This window comes from Coloeus monedula, assembly GCF_965178545.1.
Source record: "Coloeus monedula genome assembly, chromosome: 3".
In the NCBI taxonomy this organism is placed as follows: Eukaryota; Metazoa; Chordata; class Aves; order Passeriformes; family Corvidae; genus Coloeus; species Coloeus monedula.
In genome coordinates, this window is record NC_138783.1 from 5,377,709 (window position 1) to 5,396,218 (window position 18,510).

Sequence of the window (18,510 nt, forward strand, 5' to 3'; positions counted from 1 at the left end):
CTTACTTCTCTGGAAAGCTCAAGATACCATATTTTTTTTCAATGTTACCCAACAGCAATAGGTACCTATAGTATCACTAGCAGTGGGAGTGTGGGAGAGCTTCTCCCAAAAGGTGTTGGTAGGAATGGATGTGGCAAGATGGTGATCAGGATGACGTGAACTGAAAAAGCCACAGGGCGCTGGAAGCTATTTTTTTTTTGGCAGAGCCAGTTGCACACAGTGCGTATTGTAGCAACAGGAATTCCCTCAAGTTTTGCTGAGATCCCATCCCGGACCTGTGACCAGAAGACACGGCAATGTCTCCCGAGCCGTAGGCAGAGAGATTTCTCCCAGCTTTGGCCTACACCTGCCTTGAGTGTGCAAGTCACCAGGAGCAGCTCGCTGCCCACCAGCTGTTTTTGGATGTGGTCACGCATGAGATTAAGACGTGCCTGGACCCAAATGTGTGGGCAGTTTCCTGCACCTGGTAGAAAGCGTCTCTGGCCAGCAGCGTCCTTCTTGCAGCCCGAGCAGTGGCGAGTGTGTATCATCTGCCCTGTGTGTATGCGTTTCTCTCCTTAGAGACCAGCATCTCCTTGGAGATAATCAACAACGCCAGCAATGTCTTGGAGGGAGAGAGCCTGCGCTTTGGCTGCAACGTGCGCTCGGGCCTCGGGCCCCAGAGCCGCCTGTCGGTCACCTGGCAGCTGGTGGACAAGCTGAACCGGCGCAGCGAAATCGTGCGTCTGGACCGCGAGGGCACCCTGCACCCCGGCCCCGCGTACGCGGAGCGCAGCAGCTACGGGGGCATCCAGGTGGAGCAGGTCCGGCCCGGCTCCTTCACCTTGGAGATCTTCAACAGCGTCAAGGCGGACGAGGGCCACTATGAGTGCCGGGTGGCCGAGTGGACACGGACACTGGATGGGGAGTGGCAGATGGTTGGGGAGCGGCACACGAGCACCCCGGTGTCCATCACTGCTCTGGGTGAGTACTTGAGGCGTGGGGGGCCCTGGGGCCACGGTCCCCATGTGCCTGGCCGGCCCGCAGAAGGTCACCTGCAAATCACTGAGGCTGTTCTCAGCGTTCCTGCCTTTGCTTGCCAGCAAAATGGAGGCACCCAGCAGCCTGCCCACAGCTCCTCATAGGTTGGTGCAAAACTCCTGCATGCGCCGTTGTGTGTGTGGGCAAAGTCTGACGGGTGGCTGTGGCAGGAGCAAAGCAGGGGATGGCTGAGGAGAGGGATAGGTCTTCCAGAGTCCTTCAGAGGAGAGAGGCTGCCCGTCCCGTGATGTGTCCTGCCAGTACTGGAGCTGGGTTTTGGTCAGTGCAGTGGTGGTGCTCCATTGGCAGCCTGTGGGCGTCGAAGCCTCCGTGCCTGCCGTGGGTAAACCTTATCTCTGCTCACCAGATCAGGAGCACAAAATGCTGGGCATCTGTTGGCCCAGCCAGCAGAAATGGTGAGCATCTCTGACAGAAAGCATGAGTCAGGAATGGTCCTTGCTGCCTCTGCAGGGAGGCACTGAGCTGCTGCCCCAGAACCACAGTGTTGTCTACAACCAAGCTAAACCAGTAGCTGGGATCATCGCAGCTGGTACTCTGCTCTGCCAAGGGGCTCCTCTGTTCAAACACAATGAAACCACATCACTTTAGGAGAGGGGCAGGTAGGGAGTTTGATATTTTGCATGGATTGTGAGTTACTTTGGTCCTCTTGGTCTGGTTCCAAAAGTGATCTGCAGAAGGCTGGAGAAGGGATGAGTGCTTCTGTGAGGCTACTGGTTTTCAGAATGCCAAGGCTGAGACAATCAGGCGGCTCTATTGAAAGGTCAAGATAGGAATTTTGGCAGGAGGGTGGGGATCGTGTGGCTTTTCTTGGTACTCTGCAGTGTTCATCTTAAGCTTTGACAAGATGTGTGTGAGACCATACTTAAAAGTCATTTTGTATTCTGATGAAAATCTTGCTTTTTTCCTCCTTTCCTCTCCTTTACTGTTGACCTCCTTTCAGAGGCTGTTTTGTCTGGAGTTAGAAATCTTTCCTGTATAGCTTCCAAAAGCAGGTACAGATGTTCTTTTGTAAAGAACTAAAGGCAAATTCTCATCTAGTTTCAATAGTGTCTTCCTCATGAGGTCAGCAGCATTTGGCCTGCTACAAGCCCCAAGTATCAACCCTTCCGTTTACTCTACCACTTGTAAAAGCATTGTGATTAAGCATTGGGATTTTAGAATGTGTCACTTCTACTCTTGGTAAAATTTAAGATGCTCAGAAGTGCACAGCAGTTCCAGAAGATGTGATGGAAAGGTGGTTGTCCCACCTCTTCTGCTCCTCAGTCACCGGCTGTTGAGCATGTTCTGTCAAGTCCTAAGAAATTCCTAGGTTTCTTCCTTTAACTAGGAAAGCTGAAATACCTCGTAAAAATATAGTAGAGAAACTGTTGAGTATTGCTTTGCTGCTGAATCTGGTATTTTTTTGTTCAGCCTAATGTTTTTGAAATGTCCTGAGAAACTCAAATGCAGGGTGCCAAGAAAGAGCAAGAGAGGTTTATGGCTTCAGAAACTGCTGTTTTAAAAAAAATGCAGTAAATTTAGTGACACTCAGATTTCAAGTTAAGGTCTCATCGTTTGCCAGCCTGCTGGGGTAAGAAACTCTAGCTGAACCACACAGAGGATGTTCAAACCCATAAATCTAACCACAGGGTGGTTCAGAAACAACAGCCAGAAGTGAGAGATGTGCTGTCAGAAGAGACCAGATGTTCCTGAACTTCTGAGGCTCCTGAATGCGTGGCAGGGACTTAAGTCCCTGGCTGGCCACAGAAGGATGGGGGGGGAGGGAGTGCTGTATTTTTGTAGGGAGGATTTGCAGAAAATCAGTCCACTTTTGTGCTTTTTGTACCAAACCCCAAAAGAAGGGCTTTTGTTTGTTAACCTAAGTGCCATGACCATGCAGGTGGAGTTGAAGACCTGAGAAATGCACCTGGTATCTGCATGGCTTCATGAAGCTTCCTTGCCCAGGCCAGCTGGAGAGTAAACTTGATGCAGTCAGATGGTCTTGGTGAAATTAGGTTGGCTTTCTAGGGCCTTCTCTGGCTCAGGGTTTCTCTGAGCTGGGCCTGGTAACACACTTGCTGGGAGCAGGAGGGCTGAAGGTGAGGGCTTATGTGGGGCTGAGATGCAGCAGCTCTGCAGGGGAGGCAGCCTACATCTCACGCTGCACTCCTGGGTAATCACTGAACATGCTGTGAGAGGTTTTAATCCCGAAGATTGACCTGTTTTCTCAGTAATTACACATCCCAGAGCTCGGGCACGGTGATGCCGTGGGGTCGCAGAGGCACTTGCTGGTGGAAGTGTGCAGATTTGGTGGGCTCCATGCTGTGCCCGGTCTGCCTGCAGCAGCAGGGAGCTCCCGGCTCATCTCTTCAAGCCAGTGGCAGGCTGAAGCTCCATGCTGACCCAGAAGATGTTCCTTTTTTGCCTGGGCACTGTCTGGGGTCTCTTCAAGCAGTGGCAGCTGTGCTGAGAGCTGGGGTGGTCAGCACTGCAGGGAGAGGGAGAACTGTCAGCCCATGTGGGATGCCCCATGGAGCCTCCGAGGAGGGGAGAGCTTCTTGGGGATGTTGGCAGAAGAAAACAAGGTCCCTGCTAAGTCTGCTGGCCCACACTGAAGTGATTGGAAGAGAAGAAAATATTTCTCTGTGCAGCTTGGCACAAATGAACAATGTAAATACTCTGACTGAACATGTAAGCCTCACTGGCTTACGGTTGACTAACTGGAATATGTTATCTTTTAATTACTAATAGACTGCTGATTTCAACTCCTCTAAACAAACAAAGTGCTGGGGGTAGACAAGTCAAAGTATATTGACCAGCTTGCAGAGTGGCAGACATGCGAGAATAACTGCATAAAGCTGTCCTGGAGTTGTGACCTGGAAGAGAACAAAAGCTGTGCTGTGTGAAGAACAGGACCAACCAGCTTCTCTTTCAGTTTGCCTCCATCCTGGGGTTTTGTAACTATTGACACCTCTATGGTGCATGTTTTGAAGGCTGCTACTAGTTGCTTTCTTCATTCTTCCTCCAGCTGCAGCAACCAGACACAGACCTGGGGTGGGGGACAGGGTGGGACCCCCTGCCCAGGAGGTGGATGTGAATCCCAGGGGGCTGGTGCTGAGTAGCTGCTCTGCCAGGTGCTGCTCCCTTGCCATTGTGCTGCTGCATTTCCATACAGGGTTTTGGCAGCCCGCAGAGGCTTCCTGCCCTCTGGATCTCAGGGGGTCTCACTCCTCTGGGCAGAAATCAAGGGCAATCCTGCTATGGCTGCAGCCCGTGCTCACTCAGGCAGTCACTGCTGCTCAGGCAGTCACCACTCGTGTGTTCTTGCCTCTGCTTTTCACTTGGCCGTAGCAAACGAGAAGTCGACACAGCTCGAGTGGCTGGTTGTACCACTGGATGACCACGCTCTGGCTTTTGCATGCTGACAGCAGGGCCTCCTCAGGCAGGCGTCTCTCAATGCCCTCTCCTCTCTTCCCACAGAGGCCGGATTTGCTGTCACAGCCATCTCCCGCACCCCGGGGGTGACCTACAACGAGTCCTTCGACCTCCAGTGCATCATCAAGCCCCACTACCCGTCGTGGGTGCCGGTGTCGGTGACGTGGCGCTTCCAGCCGGCGGGCAGCACCGAGTTCCACGACCTGGTGACCTTCACGCGCGACGGCGGCGTCCAGTGGGGCGACAGGTACGCGGGGTTCCGCACCCGCACCGCCATCGAGAAGGCCGAGTCCAGCAACAACGTGCGCCTGAGCATCAGCAGGGCCAGCGACACCGAGGCCGGCAAGTACCAGTGCGTGGCTGAGCTCTGGAGGAAGAACTACAACAGCAGCTGGACGAGGCTGGCGGACAGGACCTCCAACCTGCTGGAAATCAGGGTCCTGCGGCCAGGTGAGCGCCAAGGGCGCGTGCAGGGGCTGAGGGGCGCGTCGGGGGGACAGGGCGTGTGCTGGTGCTGCAGTGGTCTCCCCTGAGTTAGGACTGCTCTTTGACTGTGATCGTGTTGGAGCTCCTTTGTCCACCTCTGGGGAGCTGGGCCCTCTCTCTGCCTCTTGTATGCTATTCGTGGGGTTTTCTTCTGGGAAGTGAGGTGGCTGAGCACAGTCCAGTCTCCGGACTGTTCCTGTGAGACAGGTGGTTTTCAGGTTGCCACCTCCGTTCATCAGGGCAGACTCTGAAAAGAGAGAAGAATGGCGCAGACAGGATCAGGGAGAGAGACGTGTTCCAACCAAAGCTGCACATGCACCACAGGTGGGGTGCTGCAGTTCTGGTCTAGTAACTGGGTGCATCTCTCGTTCTAGGACTCCTTCCTAGGGTCTCTCCTGGTTGGGCTTTGTGTTTTTCCTGTCAGTATCCCTCTTCATACTCTCTCCACCTTCCCCAACCCTGTCTTTAGACAGCTCAGGGGATGCTGTGAGCTTCAGCCACCTCACGAGCTCTTCATCATTTTCCTTCCCTCTCTCTCCCTTGCCCTCATCTCCTGGTTAATCTTCTCCATTTATCTTGATTATGCTGCCTTGTAATACATGTTTTACTGCTTGCAAGGTCGAGTTGGTGATGTTCATCATTTTAGCTTACTTCCCTAGGAAACAGTGTTGAATGGATGTGGTCCCTGGAGTAATATGCTTCTTCACAGCCCTGTGCATGTATATCTGTGTGTGAGACAGAGAGGGAAAGAGAAATCCTTGATAACAGCATCCAGAAGAGAGCCTGTGTGTCACAGCTCAGGGTGGCAGGCAGGACAATTAAACTGTGCTCTGGCAGCCTGTTGTTCTTTCCTGGAGCAGTAACCCTCAAGTGATGCCTTAACAGAACAAGTTGTCTAGGTCTCCATGGTTTTTACCTCTCCCTGTCTCACAGCTGCTCAGCGAACGACTGCAACACAAATCTTAGCTGTCAGTTCAATGAGCCCTGCATAATGTTTGAGGCTTTACAGCTCACAAGCTGGGATGGAAGTGAAGAGGGACTCCCCAAAGCTCTCCCAGCACCGTGGCTGCACCCTCTCTGTGTTTGTTTCCATGTCCCAGGTGGCCTCTGGGAGCGGGTGGTTGATGTTCTCCATGAATGTGGTATTGGCAGTCGGACCAGGGACTGCTCTGGTTCTCTCTGGTTTTGCAGGTGGCAGAGGGTCGTGTTGTGTCATTCCTGGGTCTTTGGCTGGATAATCTCCAGAGAGGATCCAGGATGATGTGGGACACAACTTCCCCAGACACTTCTGAATGAATGTCCTAGAGCCTTCCCAGTCAAACCTGTGCTGTTGAAGCGGGAGCTGGGTTTCAGATAAATATCCAGGGCTTCTTCAGAAGGGATCATTCAGGACCCCAGAACGATTAAGCACTGAGAGCGCTGTCTGTCTAATTCTGTGCCTCTACAGTCACCGTCATGTGAGGTAACTTCAGATTGCTGTTTGCTGTCTCGCTCCTAGCTTTTCCTTTCCCATTAGCCATGAGTATCTGCCTTGACCCATATGCTTGGGTCACCTATCTCCACTACCAATCCACTAAGGGACACCACAAAGAAGGCTTGTCTTGAGGTCTTTTGGCAAATGGAGCCAGCATGTGTTTCTAGATTGTAAGATAACGTTGGGATTCTAGTTCCCTCTTAAACCCCTGCTCCTTGTTTGAGTGACTTTTCTATTTGACAGGTTCCAGGTGCAGGCATGAAAATAAGTATATGTCAGCCTTTGAAGTGTGTTGAGGAGAGAAAGGTAAATTAGTGGTGACCTCCTTGCTTTGTGAATTCCTGCATCCCTAAGGAATAGGGTGCCAGAGCTTCTCCTGGTGTTGGTTTGCCGTTTCAGCGCTCAGACTGCCTCTTCTTGGCACTCTTGCAGTGGGGTGGTGTTTCTAGATGTCATCTGTGCTGGGTAGTTTAGTCACTGCAGAGATGGCAGTGCTGATTTTGAATTGCATGTGTTAATGTGGCTGCAAAGTAATTTCACCTATGGCTATCTTGTGGCAAACAGGTAATGCTGAGGGAGTGCCAGCAGCTTGAAACATTCAGTCCTTCCCTACTCCCAGAAGAAATGAGCAGTATTTTGAGAAATGAAACATGTAGGGCCTGAAGGAGGGAGTAAGAAAGGCAGGCAGTGGCAGCATTAACCCAGCTCTGAGTACAAGGTCTGCAGGCAGGAAGGCACAAGTGTCCTGCGTGGCATCTGAGCCAGATTTGACCTTTGAGTGTGACGTTCTGATCCCTCAGGCAGGAAGCTGTTTTAAGGACTGGCAGTGTGAGGAAGGTCCCTAGAAAGGGTGCTGGCTGTGTGAGAGCTTATAAAGAATTTAGATATCACTAAAGTTCACCAGCAGTAGCAGTGGGATCCGAAGCTCCCGTTCCTGGCCTGCTGCTCAGTGTCACGCAAGCCTGCACACCTTGGATTGAAAGCTCATGTGTGCTTTGCAGGGACAGAGACCTGCACTGCTTTAGGGCCAGTGCTGAGTTCTAACTTGTGCAGGCTGGGGCAGAAGTTCAGGCTGGTGTGTGGGGGGCTGTTAGATGTGACTGGGGACCAGACTGGCCAGATTGCCTGTGGTTATTTCATTTGCCTACAATGCAGTGCTCTCCTTTTTACTTCCATATCTCAAGCTACCTGTTGATTTCTTTCTTGGTGAGCTCGTGCTGCCGCAGAAGGGGAGGAATAATAAAAGTCTCGGCTCATGCCAGCTGCTTCCCTGAAAGCAAAGCTGGCAGGAGACCATGCACAGTAGTGCAGCCTGAACTTTGCAGTGAGCCCCAAGTGCAGGGGTGGAGATCTCTTTTGTGTTTGGGGCTCCCCTTCCGCTGCAGTATGTGGCCTGCCTCTGCAAACCTGGGTCTTTTGTCTTATTTTTAATAAAGACAGAAGAATATACAATGATTGTTCTGCTTCTGATGAAAAAAAAGCCTATCTCTCCCTCCATCAAGACACCCTCTTTCATTCCCAAGGCCATCATCCCTTTCCCCTGAGGGTTCACCACCATTTTCCCATCTAGAGACATTGCCTGCCTTTTGCCTTCCCCCTTTCCAGGTGGAGAAGAGCATCCAGCATGCAAGACTTAGTGGGCTGGTATGGAATAGCCATGTGGTGATTCCCTGGCACTTGAAGATTTTGTGGGTTTTAGGGGAAGCAGAGGTACAGGTGGTTCCTTTTGAATCCAGGTGACCCTGGAACAGTTTGGATTCAGGCTGATCTCTCAGTACTCTCACTGAGATGCCAGCTGACCTCACTGTTCCATGTCCCCTTCCTTGCACAGCATGGAGGGGAAACCTCTGGGTCCTGCCTGAGAGAGGAAGGTGGTAGATAGATCCAGACAGGTCAAGGGGAAACCCAAAGGCTGTCAGGCAGGCTCTGTTCCCATCTCCTCCTTGGATCTTGCTTCTCCCTGCCAGGTTTCCAGGGATGGAGCACTGAGACAGCAGGTGCTGTCTGGGAGCAGTGCATGTCCATGTGGTCTGCAGGACTCAGACAAGGGCAGCAGACAGTGCATGACGGGGGCCGTGCTGCAATCTGGGCAGGCTTGGGTGTCTGCAGAGAGCTCTCTTTTGGCAAGGAGGCTTGAGCAGATTTGTGCTGGTGTATTAGTACTGCTGTTGTCATTGTGTGAGTTACTGCACTTATCATCCCCCTGCAGCACAAGTGAGGGGTGATTCGGCAAAGTCCTGGGGTCTGAACACTGGTGAGTCTCTCTGGCAGTAACAGAATAAAAAAGCAGGGCTTTCACGTAACATCCCCACCCTGACAACACCTTTTCACCCCTTTCATACTCATGCACCTCCCCATGCTGCTCCCCACCCCTCCGTCCTTGCGTTGTCCCTTGTCCTGTTCCCTGGTGACTAATCCTGGATGGGGCATTCGGGGAGAAGCTGCAGTGGCCTCTAGAAATCTGTCTCCTTGGTGCTGGCTTTTTGACAGTAATGAACATTGGAGGAGGGGTAGGGAGGGACGGCAGGGGATGATAACTGAGCAGGCGCTGGGGTGCTGGCTCCTCGCTGCTTTTCTGCAAGCCAGTCTACAGCAGATTGATTGACCTGGAGCCATCGAGCAAACAAGGCAGTCATGCTCTTCATTAGAGCATTAATTAGCTTCCAGAGGCTCTCCAGGGGCCACTTCTTAAAGTTTGGTTTATTAGGAGCTGTCAAGTTGAAACCATCGTGGAGGGGGAGGGTGGAGGCTCGTCAAGCTGGCCTTGGAGGAGCTGGAGGTGGCCTTTGCCTGAACCTTACTTGGAGGGAAGGGTGAGCTAGAGCTGTGCTCTTCATGAAACCTTTCATTGAGGTGGGTGCAGAGCACTCTGCTGCTTTTCTGCTGTCCACAGAAAACCACTGAGAGTGCCCTGGCTGGGCTAGCAATGGCCTGAGAAACCTAATGAGTGGAAAATGAAGGACACTTACCTCTGTCCAAGCCCATCCATGGCAGCCACAAAGAGACTATTCACTTTCATCCTCCTCCTTCTCTCTGAAGACTGAGCAGCCAAGCAGTGGATGGTTGTGACTGTGGATGCTGGAAGGATGAGGAGGGCACGAGGCAGAAGAGAACTGGAAAAGGAGGCTGTTTTATGGCACACTTAATGCTGGGAGAGGAGGACTGATTTTCAAATAATTAATTACCAAGACATTTGTGGAGTATAGTGAGAAGCTTTCCTTAGCAAATGAAGCTCAGATATTACTGTTAATGCCTTTATTCCATCTCATCTTAGTAATTCTTAGTAATTTCAGTGTGCAAGGAATCCTCTTATGGATGGATGTGAAAGATGCCTTTTCTTCTACAGGTGGCCAGTGGGGTACTGACCAGACTCTTGAGTAGAGGCTCTAACAAGTGTTTTCAAAGGCCACAAAGAGTCTACTTTAACCTGACACTTCTTGCTTCTGGCAGCATCCTGCAATAAAGTTAAACAAGGAAAGTTAATGAGCTGGAAACTTCCTTACAGAAGTGAAGTCTGGAAACTGAAGTTTGCTGCTTGCTTGATCCCAGAGTGGTTTTGCTCTGTAGAACGGCGCTGCTTCCCTGCTTTGGAGCTGCCTGCTCCATCTGGCAAATGGTTGTACTCCTGCTTGAGTGATGAAGGAGTCCAAGAAGTGCTCAGAAGAGTTCAGCCTGTTCCTCAGCAGCTGTGGCTGTGGTGCAGAGCAGTCTTCTCTTTCCTGTATGCTCAGGGACTCACTCCTTTCCCTTCACTGCCAGCGGAGCAAGACCTGCTGTTCTGCCTCAGAGGTGCTGCTCCTTCCTTCCAGCACACTGAACACATGAAATGACAACACTGGCTCAGTGTTGCATGGCCCAGAGCTGTCCCCTTGCACAGACCTGCATTAGTGACCCAGCTGGAGCCTTTTTTCTTCTGAAAATAGCAGAGGCGTGCTCAATTCTCCCACCTTGTATTCCTGGTAGTCTCCTAGTCCAGCCCATTTGCCCTGAGGAGCTCTGTTGCCACACTTACCAGGTCCTCTGGGACAGATTCCCTACATAGACTTGCTGTCACCTCCTTGGCACAGTTCCTTATCCTAGGCCAGCACCCCAGGGTGCTTTTTCTCCACACTTAGCCATCACCCCCTGCTCCAAACATCCCTGTCCTCCTGGATGTAAGCAGCAGGGGAGGCAGCTCATGCTGGATGTTCTGCTGCATTCCTGATACTGTACTGGGGATAATGACACTGGCCTTGTGGGGTCAGAGCTATGATTCACCTCTTCCTGCATTTGGTTTTCCTTCTGGGAATGATGCTACTTGGCTCCTCTGCAGGTTTGCCTGTGAGAGCCTTCAGTAAGAGCCAGGTGTGTTGAGCTGATTGCAGTCAGTTATGTTCAAGGTTTCTCTTGGGGCTTCAGCCTGAGAAATGCACCCAGGGGTGTGACCTGAGAAGTTGAACTTCAAGTGCATGAAGCATCTGGGATGCATTTCACAAGGGTGAAGGGTGTGGGTATACATTCTTGCACCTAGTGGGACCTTAACCTGACTCAGCCTGCTCTGTGTCTGCCCACTGATGTTAGTGCAGGCAGTCTTTTTTTTCAGCCCCCCAGCAAGACTGACAATGCCAGGAGACCTGGGCTGTATCCAGGACATGGTGCTCTCCTCAAATTAGCTCTCTCCATGGTTACTTTTTAGGTTCAATTTTTTCACTTCCGTTTCAAAGTACTCTCTGCTTTCTCTCTTTGATATCTCCTGAGCAGTTTTCCACTCGCGTTTGCAGTGTGGATATACAAAACCATGGTGTCAGCCTGTTTGCAGGCTGTGCCGCACATGCACCTTCTTTGATGTTGTCTTGAACAGCTTCTCTCCACATACTTTAGCTTCTCATCGATTCCCTGCTTGCTCTTGTTGGACTAAAATACTCTGCAGTGAGCAGTACTTAGATGGTGTCCAGCTCTAAAGCTTTGTACCTCCTCCTGTCCTTGAAGACTTCAAAACCAGAGTCAGAAGGGGCAGCCCTTGAAGGAGAGGGAGACTGATGATGAGCAGCTTTCCAGCCAGGTGTTGACCACTGTTCTCCTGTCCCAGTCTCTGCATGGGGCCCCAGCCCTGCTGATCTCCACGAGTTGAGTGGCCTTGGCGCCAGCAGGCTCAGTGCTGCAGCAGCACAATTTTTCTCTTGCTGCATTCTCAGCCCTCCAGTCAGAGCAGTGCCCAGCCCAGGGGTCCCTCTGATGCCATGATGATTTTCTGCCTTTTCTTTTATACCCCTGTTATACCTTTTTACAACTTCTGTATTTCTAGTGCTTTTTACCTACATTCTTGGACTTGTTTGTCAAGCTCAGAGACTAAACATTTTAGAAGCTTCGTAGTTAGGGATCAGTGTGCCCCAGAGCCCAAGGTCCTCTCCAGAACACCTTCTGTAAACTGAGATAGAACCATCCAGGGGAAGCTTCCTTGGGGAGGGGGGCTGATTTGAGCATCTCATTGGGGAATTTTTGATAGCTATGCTAATTAGTAACACCTATAATGTGATACCAGATCTTTTGGGGGTGTGTGTTGTGGGGTGCATTTCAGTGCATTCGACCTGGACATGTGCACCTAAGGATCCGTAAAATAAATACCAAGGTAAAATCCCTTTTTCCCTTCTAACCATGTTTGACTCTTGATTTTAAGACCAGGAAAAGGCATCATATCCCTGTATGCCCAAGCAGCACCTTTGGCAGTCCATCCCTGTGCATGAGACCTGCACCATTTTTCTGTCTTCTGTGTCCTGCAGAATGCTTCTCCTGCATGAGAAACTGCAGGTTCTGACATTGGTTGAAGACTGAATTCCTGGGTTCACTAAATCTGAGATCTGCTTCCTTACACCAAAATGGCTCCAAACATGCTGAACTGTGGCTTAGAGTCTTTTATTTTAACATGTATACATTAAAGTTTTCTCTCAAGGCCATCTTACTTTCTTAAATAGGCATTTGGGATGCTGCTAAAGAAAATTACTATAATTTTCCTTGTCCCAATTAACGGAGAAGCGGGGAGTGCAGGTAATGATGGATCTGTAGTCCATCGTGCTGAAATCACTTCCTCGCTCCTTAAGAAGTTCAAGAATACAATTCCTTAAGAAATGACAGAGGGCTCATTTCAGTTGGTTGTTCTTCCAGCAGTAGTTGTACTCACTAGTTATGGAAGCAGCATCATCCCTGAGCACTCAGGGTGCAGGTGGAGCTGATCTAGCACTTGGCTGCACAGAAGGAGGTGATCCTCATCCCCAGTGCATGCTGCTGGTTGCATGGTCCCATCCCTTTCCTTGTGCCAGCAGTGATCCTGCTGTGCACCAGCTCAGTTTAATATACCTGCAGAAAGCTCTAGCCCTGTGGAAAGGAACAGTTAAAGGTGAGTGGAGTGAGCTAATCTTGGATGGATTCGGCTGGGTCCTTCTCAGGGGACTTCTCTTTGCATGGAGAGCAGCACCTGACACTCTCAGGGCTGGTGTGGGCAGTATCCAGAAGATCTCCTGATCGTGCTTGAGGTCTGTCTGGAGAGCTTGCTCTCTGGATGGCAGGAAAATGACATTTCACACCACCCTAAGCAGCTCATCACTGTCTGCCCAGCACTCAGTTTTTCAGCAGGAGCTGCTGAAAATGTCCGAGTCAAACACAGCGCGTGCGAAAGTCAGCCGTGCACTACAGGGTGCACTTGTGCTCTGAGCATGCAGCTGCACAAAACTGACAGGTATTTTTGTGAGGGAGAAAATGTCTCAGGAAATCCAGCCTCCAGCATGGCATGGGAGTTGGTGAGTGGTGCTGCTGTGTGTGTTACAACTTGCTCTTCAGGTGCATTTAATTACTTTTTTTTCCTAATTGATGGAGCGCTCCTTTGTTTGAAATCTTTCTGACAAGGAGTTGATTAAATATCTCGGTATGTTATTTTTTCTTTCTTTATCCTCAGTGGCTGTAGCTTGGTACTGAATTTATCTTCCAGTGATCCTATCTCCATATTTTAATTTACAAGTGATCAGTGGGCCGTATGTTGTTTTCTGACAGCAGGCACAACTCATGCTGGGAATCTTTTATTCCTCCCTCCCCTCCTCTCTCTCGTGCAGAACTTTTATGTGCATTTCAGGGTTTTGCAGGAAAGTTTCTGGTTTTAGGTTTGTGAGGCATTTTGCTTTGAGGTATATTTGTTTCTTGCTGTTCTTTACAGTAACATGGTTTCTGTTTCTTGGGGAAAGTCCTGCTTTTTTCAGGCCAGTGACACATCCCAGCTGGTGGTCTCTGCCTTATCCTTGACTGGACCTGGGAGGCTGTGAGCTTCCCAGCTTTTTCCATCCTTGCAGCTACACACACGGCCTTTTCTGTATGTGCTGGCAGATGCATGGCTTCTGGGCTTTAAAGAGCCTTTCTGGGTCACACATGCATTCCTCCCCGAGGCCCCACTTGGTTACCTGCTACTTTGTTAGCTGCTCCACAGGCTCCAGCACGGCTGGTAATCCCAGGCTGTTCCCTGGCCAAGCAGATGTCCTTGTCACTGCCTGCAGTCTTCACATGCAGCCATGGGCTTGACCCGCTCCCCCGGTGTTTGGTGGGTCTGCAGTCTGGCTGTGCTGCTTTTGGGGAGGGGCAGGGCATGGGGCCACTTGTAGGTACATTGGGATGATGCCACACTCACTTTCTGTGGGGCTGTAGTGGGTGTGGATGAGCAAGTGGATCCACCACAGGGTTTGAGGAGAAGTTCCTGTTTTGCTTTGCCACAGCACCCTCTGGCACCATTTTGAGAGCATCAAACTCTGCTCCCCAGACTGCAGTAGCACAGTGTCCTTCAGTCCTGTGCCTGTGCTCGGGGCTGAGTGCTGGGCAGGGCTGTTGGATGGGAGATGGTCAGCATGGACGGGCATGGCTACTTAAATACCTGGCTGGTTTTGCTGCAGCAGCAGCTGTGAGGCTGGGGAGTGTCTGGGCTGCCTGCTGGGCTGTGGACTTTGCAGCAACTTGCTGAACACGTTGAAATGCAGGTCACTTGGTGGTGTTCAGTCACAGCCTCGCTCTTTTGTCTGGCCACGTGGGAGGGGGCTGAAGCTGAGCCTTCCTCAGGAAAGGGTTAACATTGTCTTTCCTTCCCATAGAGCTGCTCTCCCAGTAATTCAATCATGTCAGCCTGTTTGCAGGCAATAATTCATTGTTATAGGAACACTACAGTAAAGTGACAAGTTAATAATGGCAGTAATAATGGCAGGCAAAGTCTAATGCTATTTCCCTTTCTGCTGCTCCTGTTGCACCAGCAGCCTCCCATGTTGGCTAATGCAATTTGCAACCTCACTAATCCAGTTTCAGGAGGAATTGTGTTCAGTTAAAGGAGAATAGCCGGAGTCGGGAGCTGTGCTGCCATGTTCCCGCCTTCTCTGGGGAGGTTGCCCCGGTGCTGGAAGCCTTTGTCTTTACTTTGCTGTGATTTCTATGCCATGGTTAAGCTTAATGAGCACAGTCCTCCTAGGAGCATCTCGTTTTCTTCCCTTCTGCAAATGCCTTTCTTCTGATGCCTCTTCTCCAAAAGGGCTTGCACATCTTTTCTTTTGAACACTGGTTTGCTTTCAACTAACCTAATAAACGTGAGTCATCCAGCTCTTGCCATCATGCTGAGTCAGAAGGCTGGCTTGTACTTGCTTGACTCCATTCAGTCATTAAAGCAGGAGTCCTTGCAGTGTCTGGGGAGGTGGAGGAGGCTCCTCAGTCCTGCTTTGTGGATGGGAGGAGAGCTGGCAGAGGTCTGAATGCTAGTACGTGTCTAAGCCTGTGCCAGTAATGTGGACACTTGTCTCTTGAATCCCAGGCAAACATCCCCGGGAGGAGTTCAGGCACTGAGTGCTTTTCAGGCCCTGGTGAGGGAATGATGAAGCACCTCTGGGCTGTGACCACAGGCTGAGGGGATGGCTGAGTTTGTGCCAAAGGCCTGGCCAGTGCCCTTCAGGGTTGTACACTGAGTGTGCTGGGAGAGATGGGTTCCTTGTAGAAGTCACCATGGGGTTATGCTCCAGGAAAAGAATCTCTCCTGATCAGCCTGTGAAACCCACTGTATGGTGTTAAACCAGGGCTGGGTTCAGGTTGGGCTGGCCTCGTTTCTGCTCCCCCTGCACACACACTTCAGTACAATGAAATCTCAGTGGAGGCTTTTAAAAGTAGGACATTCCCCCAGAAAACTTTTTGCAACACTTCACCAGTTCTCTCCAAGCAAGAGCGTTCTCTGGAGGAGCTCTCCCCAGAGAGCAGCAGCCTCCAAAGTGGGACACTACCTCCCTGCTGTGGTGACAGGGCTTTCTGGGGACTCTCTGGGGTGGTGGTGTCCATCCTCCTGCCCCCCCTTCTGTGCCACAGCTGCTGGCTCATGCGGAGCTGGCTCTTTCCCCAGCGGATGACCCCCTCCTCCTTTGCTGCAGGAGCAACGTTCTGGGGTTTTGTGTGGGGCTGTTTTGGGAAAACAGTATCTTCAGCTGCAATTAAACGTTGCCATTCCCAGGACTTGGTAATAGTGGCTCCCAGGTGGGAAGTAAACTCCTGCTGTTGTATTTTCTTGCTGCCTACAAGGCAAAAATGATGTAAGGTGTCTGAGACGGAGCATCTTCTTATCACAGCATTTTTAGGTACAGGTTGCAAAGTGCTTTGCTAAAGTTAAGTGTTGTAACCCCAGCTTGGTGATTAGGAAACAGAGGGGAGGGAGCCAAGAGGCAGCAAGTCAGCAGAAAAGCCGTGAATCATATCACTGTCTCTGTCCTCCTCCTCTGATGACTGCTTTTCCTTCCCCCAAATATTTGTATAACTGTGCTTACCACATGCTCAGCTTGAGGAGACTGACTGCCTGCTTGATGGTGTGTAGAAAATCCCTACTTAGATATATCAGCTTGTAGAGGACCTGGCTGTGTCATAGCCTGCTGTGGTTGTAAGGTGTGTCTGACCTGAGCTCCCAGCCAGGGAGCAAGCTGGGAGGACCAGACATGCAAGCTTTGAGGACCAGAAGTTGCCACAGGCATCCTGAGGTAATGCATGTCCCTGAAAGTGAGCGGGGACATTTTCCTTGGCCTGGGAGTTAGTGCAGAGGGATGTGATGCTGGAGGACTGTCTCTGAGGTGAGGTGAGGTGTCTAGTACATATGTGAGCTTGTTGAGGACACTGAATATCTTTGCCAGCCTCTCCATCCCAACAAGAATGTAATATCCATCCCTCATGTCCTGGTCAGGCTCTGGCTTGAGCCACCACCCATTGAACCTCCTGGAGCTCCTCCAGCAGTTGGATTAGGATGCCCTCAGAGAGCTGTCCCTGTTCCGGTGCTGCCTGCAGGGCCCTGCCCAAGCACCACTTACAGGGCTCAGCACCTACACTCTTCACACAGAGGTTGTGTGGCTTCACAGGGGCTGGGAGACCATGCTGCCTTAAAAAAAAACTAAGAGGGTTTTAACCATGACTTGTTGCCAGTGTAAATTGAAAGCCTTAATAGCCTGTGTAGGGCCAATTACAGTACATTAAGGTATGATATCCTCTTTACTGACACTCTCCAGGGAGCCAGGAGACATTGTGGCAACAGGATTATGGTTTGCAGATGATACGCACGATAACTTCACCTAGACACAGGCACCTGTTCCTCTCACTGAGCAGCTGTTCGGGAGACTGTTAAGAGAACATCAGCCTCTTGACAGCGCAGCAGAAAATGCCGTGTAACCGTGTCTGTTCACAGCACTGCACCCACCACCTCCACTGCCTGGCACAGGGCTGGAGCTGCCCTGCCCTGCCTCACCGAAACCCCAGCCCCTGGGGCACACCGGATCAGTTCACCGTTTGAAGGCCGAGCCCTTTCCTGGCTCTCTGCCCAGGCAAATCCTCAAGTCAGGAAAGGGAGTTTCCCCCTTGTCAGTAGGGTGGAGGTTTTGCTGGCTCAGTGCCTGGGGTGTCAGACTTCTCGCAACCTCACTCGTGCACCAGGAGCTACAACCGTTTCCATGTTATGGCAGCATCTTTAAACATGACCTGGCAAGCTGCACATGGCATGGAGAGACTCAAGTTTGTGCTGGAATAGGCTTATACCACCAGAATGGGAGAAGAGATAGATGGACTCCCTGGTGTTTTACCATACCTTTCCCATTACCCTGGACCACGAATTTCAATATTAATCTGTTTTCCCCTTATTAAGTAATTTTTCCCAAATGCAGAATGAGTTTTGTGGATTCGTTTGCTTATCTGTGAACAGTGGCTGATGGTCAGCCCCATGGGAGAGCAGAAGTATGAGTTATCCCACAGAGCTTCCCCTGTCTTAACCAGGATCTCTGCCCTGCACAGACAAGCAAACCAGCCACCAGCCTGAGGGTGAAGCTGCCCCAAGGTAACCTGATTGCCACAGCGTTTCCAGCTTAGCAGTTATCAACCTGTGGTCCGTAAAAGCCGTGAATTATTCCTACAGGATCTGCAAAAGGTGATGAAGAAGAGGTGGGTGCATGTATACTATGCAGGAGCCAGTACCAGGACGTGGAAGTGTTTGGCATTCACAGAATTGGAAAAGACTGAGAATGTCCTGTCTAATTCTGTGGGAGGGAAACAAAACCTGCACTTGCATCTTCTGTGGTGTGCCTCCCTTAGGAAAATAATTCATGTTTGATGAAAAGTGCATTGGCAGGTATGTCATTACATATCACTGATACCTCTAATCTAGAGGAAACTTCATGCACAGTGTTACGAACCTCCGCAAGAGTGCTGTCTGGCAGAGGGAAGACCTGTAATTCCCTGCCAGGGCTTGCTGCTCCAGCTGGTAGCAGCTGTAGAAGTGCTCATCTCATCAATATCTTGGGGACTCAGTGCAAATGTGGGCACATTCCTGACTGCTGGCTGCAGTGGCTGCCAAGGACAGCTTGGAGGGCTGGGGGGGCATGTGTGTGTGTAATTTAAGATCTCGTTTTTGCCAGAGTTAATAAGTTTGCATCCCCATCACTCTCAAAAAAGAATAAAAGCAGGTAAAGCTGCAAAGAGGCCATCTAAGAGTCCTTGGATGACCTCAGAGGTCCGTGCTGTTTGTACACAGTGACAATTACTGTGATTACTGTCTGGGAACAAGCCCTCACTGCTTCAGTGGAATACAT

The 18,510-nt window shown here is 50.8% G+C and overlaps 1 protein-coding gene across 1 annotated transcript in view; it reads left to right on the plus strand.

Moving 5' to 3' along the window:
* IGSF3 (immunoglobulin superfamily member 3) overlaps positions 1-18,510 on the plus strand; it is a gene marked incomplete at both ends in the record, with an annotated part of 92,009 nt that overhangs the window by 63,977 nt on the left and 9,522 nt on the right. The window contains 2 exons of the mRNA XM_082277412.1: positions 562-963; positions 4,501-4,905. Of these exons, the coding sequence (XP_082133538.1) occupies positions 562-963; positions 4,501-4,905 (807 nt within the window). The remainder of the gene's footprint in view (positions 1-561; positions 964-4,500; positions 4,906-18,510) is intronic.